Source organism: Cystoisospora suis, assembly GCF_002600585.1.
Source record: "Cystoisospora suis strain Wien I chromosome Unknown contig_4918, whole genome shotgun sequence".
NCBI classification, from domain to species: Eukaryota; Apicomplexa; class Conoidasida; order Eucoccidiorida; family Sarcocystidae; genus Cystoisospora; species Cystoisospora suis.
Window position 1 is genome coordinate 5530 of NW_027157710.1, and position 6176 is coordinate 11705.

Below are 6176 nucleotides of genomic sequence, written 5' to 3' on the forward strand. Positions count from 1 at the left end.
TTGCGAGTGACTTCTGACCGTGTGAATACTGGGTTTGTCTCACTCCGCTTCCCGACGCAACAAGCGTGGTCTCACGGTAGTGACAGATCACTACACATGTCAGCTAAAATCTTCGCTCTTCACTGTACTTAATGAAGGAAAAGGTTCACTTGTCTGCCTCAAGAAAGAGAAGAGATTTACTTCACTCTTCTCTCTGGACCTGTACCGCTTGGCCTCCTCCATTTGGTCTTCTTCTCATGTAGCAGTTTCTTCTTGTCTTACTCTCTTACTAAAAAAGCGTAGATCCCCCCCACTTCTCGTCCACCAAAGGCTTTGAATTCTTTCCATGCACGTCAGTTCTCTTAGCAATGCCAACTGAGTAAAGTTGTCCAAAAGACAACGTCCATGCTGTCTCCATACCCAACAACTTTCTCCTAATTTCTATCTGTGTGATAATGACTGTCGCGCCACGCCACCAGAAACCGGGCCAGCTAAGCATCGATACACCTACAATCGATCGAGGTAAGCATCGATACATCCACAATCAATCTAGCTAAGTATCGATACTGCAGCCATCGTCGCTTTCTCGTCATTCCTCTTCATTGAACGACCACAAGACACAGGTACCCTTCCGTTTGAGAACCATCTGCTACTCCACTCCTCTTCGCTTGCCCGCCGAGGAGGAATGAGAGAGCTTCTTTATTTCTTCCACGTCCGAAAACTTTTCCAAAAGTATGGAATTAACTTCCCCTTGCTTCATGAAGAATCTGCAGTGGTCCAAGTCTCGACCTCCGTCTGATCTGTCTCCCTACCTTTCTTGTGTTCGAGTCTATCACGGTTCGCCTTCTGTCTACCTATCTTCACTTTATCTATCTATATCTGAATTAACATACGTCTCTATCTATCATTTTCTCTGTCTTTATCTAGCCGTCTATTAATCCAGCTGTCTTGGATATTTGTATCTGTCTCTATCTTCTACTCATCAGTCCACATCTATCAGTACTTATCTAGCTTTCTTCTAACTCTTCTTGGTCTCCTTAGATCGCAAGAACGAAGTAGTAGAAACAACTGAAGAAAAGAGAGAGAAACAGACAGAGTTGCTCGTCTCTTTCTTATCTACGAAGGTTTCTATCCAGATTAACTCTGAGAAGACATAACGAAAGAATCTTCTCTCTTCCATATCGACAGCATCGCCATGCAGAGTCTTTCTTCTTTTCTTTCTGCTTAAAGAATCTCTTCAAGCTCCATAGCTGCACCTCCAACGAATGATCTCTTTCCTAAAGATGTCGAAAGAGCTTATCATTGGAGATATCGAGCAAGAAGAAGAAAGATATTCTTCTTTTTCTTCTCTCTGAAGTCCTTGGGCATGCATGCATACAAACATGTGTGTGTATCTGAACACCCTTCAAACGTCTCATCATAATACCAAACACATACAATGAACATAACGAATCCAAACCCCCCGCTTTTATGAACAGATAAATACGTCTATACATACCTATATAGAGAGATAGAGATACAGACGCATGCATATACATCCATATAAAAAAGCATGCACATATATATATATATATATATGTCCGTATATCGCAGCGTGAAAGGATATAAACGCATGCATACACAGATATACGTGTATGTATATGGGCAGTGTGAAAGGATCGAGAGAGCCTTGTCTTGCGAAGTGCGTGCGACGGCCATTGATGGTAGCGGGACGGGGAGAAGACAGAGAGAGAGAAAGATCAAAACAAGGGCGACGAGGAAGAAAAAAGACTACAACATGAATGATTTGGAGGAGAGACGCAAGAAAAAGAATAATATATTGCATGCAGAAGGAGGAGGGCGAAGAGTATGATGGTGAAGAGATAATAAGAGAAAGAATGAAAGAGATCTTTCTCTGATTCCCGTCATTCCCCTTCCTCTCTCCATGGGTCTTCAGACTCTCTTTTCATCTAGATTCGGTACTTATCGTCTCTATGAAGAACAAGACAGAAAAGCAAAGAGAAAAGGCGGAAACATACATCGATGATCGCCATGCATAGATCAAGAGATAGAAAGATGGATAAAGAGACATGTATGAAGAGAGAACAGCAGAGGTCTTTCTTTCTATAGAGCTCTATAAACCCCAAACATGTCTTTGTACATACGTACACGAATGCATGCGAACAGGGTCTTTGAGCATCTACCATCTCGTTACTGCCTGCGTTATGTGATAGACATCTTCAGAGAGAAAGAAATCCTCCGAGACACCACGACCTCTCAACAACTTCCCAGCCACACTCTGTTCATCACCCCCTTCTTCTTCTCGTCACAATAGGACTAGGTATGGAGCAGAAACAAAGCAACCCAAGACACCTATCCATCTACATACCTATACGTGCGCCTCTACATATATATGCATATATAGGTACGCAAAGAATGGATATATGCATACATACATAGATACATATGCATAGGTAGATACATTCGTATTCATCCTTTCATACAGACCTGTCTAGATGTGTAGGCTTCGTATCAGTTAGTATCTCTCTCTATATATATATGTATGTTCTCGGGTAGTATTCCCTCTAACAAAGAAGGAAGAAGAAGAAGGCTCTTGACTGCTGCCTCAGAACTTCCTCATGATTCTCTACTTTTCCCCCCCCCCCCTCTACATCTACCTTCGTGTGTAAAGAGAGAGACAAATACAGAAACGGCCTTTTCTTTCTGCAATTCGTTACCAGCCGTCCTGCTCTAAACATCCATACCTGCCATCCCCCCACCTTGATCATATATATCATACTTCCTTCTCTCTCTTTCCTTCTCTCTCAGCGGTTATTCTATCTGCCTATCTATCCCACATTTTTCTTCACACCCGTCAGCGCAATACCGGCGAGAAGGAATCGTGTGTCTATCTATCTATCTACCTATCCATACGTCGAAAGAGAAACATCTCTTCTCCCTCTCCAGAAAGAAGAAGAAAGGAGGGGTGATGTCCGTATCTTACAGCGTCTGAAAAGGCAGGCGTATAGCAATAGGATTGTATTCAGCGACAAGACTAGCTATATGCCCCGCCGCAAGCTCTCGGTCTAACTCTTGCTGAAAGATCTTCTGTTTCTCTGCATATCGCAGGCGAGATTGAAGTGCGATAGACTCTGTATCAAAGAAAGTTAGCTTTACAGCTCGATACATGTAATACCCCGCGTATGTACACACGCCTGCAAAAGACAGAAGAAAAGAAAGAGGAGCCCGCATTCCTACACGATCGACACGGCTGTTGCTATAGATAGACAGAAAGAGAGAGGTGCTAGGGGTTCTCTTCTATGTGAAGACTGGTAACACACAGGTAGGCTAAGGAGAGATAGAGAGATACATCAACCAGTCATGCTCGGATGGAAGACGACGAGACAGAAAAGGCTTCATCTCTCTCCACTGAACATAATACGTCTATAAATATACATACGCATACAGATAGATACATATATATATATAGAGAGAGAGAGACCAGCACCAAGAGATACAGGTGTGTATCTAGTATATGTCGACAACCAAAGAAACCTATACATGCATGTCTATATATGTATATATAAGAATGTAACCTTATATACAGGTGTGTGTATAGAAGAGATCCTTGTGATAGGCATGTATCTACCTATTCATCTATGTGACGTTCTGTCGTCGGAATGGGTTGTGCATGTATGTGAAAAAGTCGGGAAATTCAGAGTTGCAAATTGTCAGCTTAAGTCTATGTGTATCTATGGAAGGGACTTTTCTCTCCTGGGGCTTTCTTCTTTCTTCCTTTCTTTGCCTCACTTTAGCACATATCTTGGAGAGAAGAAAACCAACACATCGGCACTCGCCTCTCTCTCTCTATATATGCGAAATTATGTATGTACAGCGACAAGGAAGCAGATTGCCATGGCGAGATACCTGTCCATATATGTCTAGGTTGAAACTTGAAGAAGAAGACTAAGGGATAAGATTCCCTCCGCCTCGCTGAAGAGACAGGAGCTGTGTGTCGATCACGAGACATCAGTTCAATCTGTACGTGTATATACACCCGACATGGATTGGACACCCCACATGCAATGCATGCATGTAATCTTTTTCTTTTCTTGTTTCTTACCAGCGGCCATACCGAAGAGAATTGAATGAGAGACACTCGGACCTCTCAGAGCTCTCATGAAGCACATCTCCATTCTCTTGCTTATCGAGGGTCGCACCGGCGTCTCGGCAGTCCCTGCTGAAATACAAAAAGAAGAAAAGGACAATTCATTCAGATCTTGCTGCGCAGAAAGGAAGAAAAGTCATACCTTCTCCTTCTTCGTCAGATCGGCTCTTCAGATATGAAGAAGAATGCCAGCAGAAAGAAAGACAGAAAGATTCCTGACTGTGAGAGGGGTACAGAGAATGCTTCAGAAAAGATCTCGAAGAAAAATCAAAGCAGAAGAAGAATAGAGATCTACAAGAGAAGTCTACATGATACAGAGGGATAGAACAAAGAAAGAAAGAAAGAGTGAGAAAGAAGGAAAGAAAGAACCGACTGCCCATCTTGTATGATACAAAGAAGAGCGCTAACGACAAGAAGAGTTGAGTGAAGTTGCTCTCTCTTCTCCTTCTCTGTCTCTCTCTATCTCTCTCAAAGTAGAATACATACAGTAGCTGCCTTTCTTTAGTTCTCTCTCCATCTATCTAATCCATTTATCTGTCTCTCTAATTTATCTAGCTCTTTTCAGTCTCTCTATCTTTCCCCTCTATCTATCTATCTATCCCTGACTTAAGCAACTCAAACCATCTCTCTCTCTTGAATCTATCTTAATCTGTCTTTCGTCATCTGCCCGCATATCTGTCTTCAGTTTATTTCGATCTCTCTATATCCTAGTTCTTCTCCTCAGACGCCAAAGAGGAAGAAGCGAGGAGAGCGAAACTAAGGTAGAAGAGAGATGATGACAAAAGCGAGAGCAAATGCAAAGCAAGAAGATAGGAGATCTTCGCTTTCCTTAGTCTATGAGCTACACAGAGACAAAAAAGACCTAGAAAGATTTGCCTCAACTCATCCGACGCAAAGAAGAGGAACGAAAAGAAAGAGAAGAAAAGGAAGACATGAAAAGCACTTCAAACTATCCATCTGTCGCCTTTTTCTTCCCTCCCTCCCTCCTCCTCCTCTATCCACCTATAAGGTCTCCTATGAGATGACCAGTAAAACGCAGATGACTCGAGTGTATAGATAGTCGAGGTGAGGAAGAAATCTCTCTCATCTTTCTGTTGTTCTCGCGCGATGGCTTGCTTTTCATCTACGTCTCTCCTCTCGATTTTCTTTCCGAGTCTACGGTGAATGAAAGAAGACGCGGTTAATTTCCGGATCAAAGAAATCGCGACAATGGAAAGGGGGAGATAGACTACTTTGGAGTGCGTGCAAGGAAAGGTAAAGCTGTACCTTTGCCAGGACCTGAAGACGACGGAGAAGAGGAGGAGGAAGCGGACATGGTTGCCTTGGAAAGAAGAAGAAGAACTGAAGAGTACGAAAGAGGTGGAACGGAGAATGATAAGCACTCGTAAGAGAAAAGGAGACAGAAGAATGACCTTCTTCCCGCCCTTCTCTTTATTCACAGCAGATATGAGGCAGGCGAAGAAGAAATAAAGGCAAGAAGAAAAAGAAAGAAAGGGAGAGGGAAAGAAAGAAAGTGAAACAAGCCTGTGTATACCGAAGAAAGGAAAAGACCAACTGGATAGAGTGTGACCGATCTTTCCTATCTCTCTTCAGTTTTGCCTAGAAGAAAAGAAAAGAAGGCAGAGATATCCAGAGAAAGGAATGATAGGTGTGAAGTCCATTAAAAGGGTAGCGGTAGTAGTAGTCGTAGCGAGAGAGAGACTCGATCGAAGGAAAAGCAAGAGAATGGATGAATTCTTTCAGGGCGACTTTGCGCAAGAGCTGTGGAAAGCTCAATACAATTGATCGGAAGCACCAAGCTGTTGCTAGAGTTGGAACAACGAATGCTCTTGGAGTCGTGGTAAGTCGATGAATCTTCCCCGGTCTCTTCTTCATGAAGTTGAGAAGATAACTTTCTTTTCTTTCTTCATTTCTCTTTCGCTCCCGATGAAAGGACCACATGGGAAGAAGCAAAGAGTTGTTCTTCTTCTTAGGAGTTCCAAGATTCAGATCGGCTAGAGGTCTTCTGACTTGGCGACGTGTACATCACACAACCCTTAGAAGAATAATA

General features: G+C 42.8%; 1 protein-coding gene across 1 annotated transcript; it reads right to left on the bottom strand.

Moving 5' to 3' along the window:
• Positions 1-1622: 1622 nt before the first annotated feature.
• CSUI_008670 (uncharacterized protein) lies at positions 1623-6086 on the bottom strand. Its single transcript, XM_068068797.1, has 4 exons — positions 5393-6086; positions 4082-4198; positions 2963-3173; positions 1623-1950 (listed from the first exon to the last, which is right to left on the bottom strand). Exons 1-4 carry the CDS (start codon positions 5439-5441, stop codon positions 1929-1931), a joined length of 399 nt encoding a protein of 132 aa, XP_067919230.1. The 5' UTR covers positions 5442-6086; the 3' UTR covers positions 1623-1928.
• Positions 6087-6176: the final 90 nt, after the last annotated feature.

What these genes read in the sequence shown, in the direction of transcription:
- CSUI_008670 (XM_068068797.1), bottom strand. Translation starts at nt 5,441, where the DNA reads ATGTCCGCTTCCTCCTCCTCTTCTCCGTCGTCTTCAGGTCCTGGCAAA. An exon ending in TCTCTTCGGTATGGCCGCTG is followed by an intron (nt 3,174 to 4,081) that starts GTAAGAAACAAG and finishes TGTCTTTTGCAG; the next exon opens with GCGTGTGTACATACGCGGGG. An exon ending in CGCCTGCCTTTTCAGACGCT is followed by an intron (nt 1,951 to 2,962) that starts GTAAGATACGGA and finishes TGTTCTTCATAG; the next exon opens with AGACGATAAGTACCGAATCT.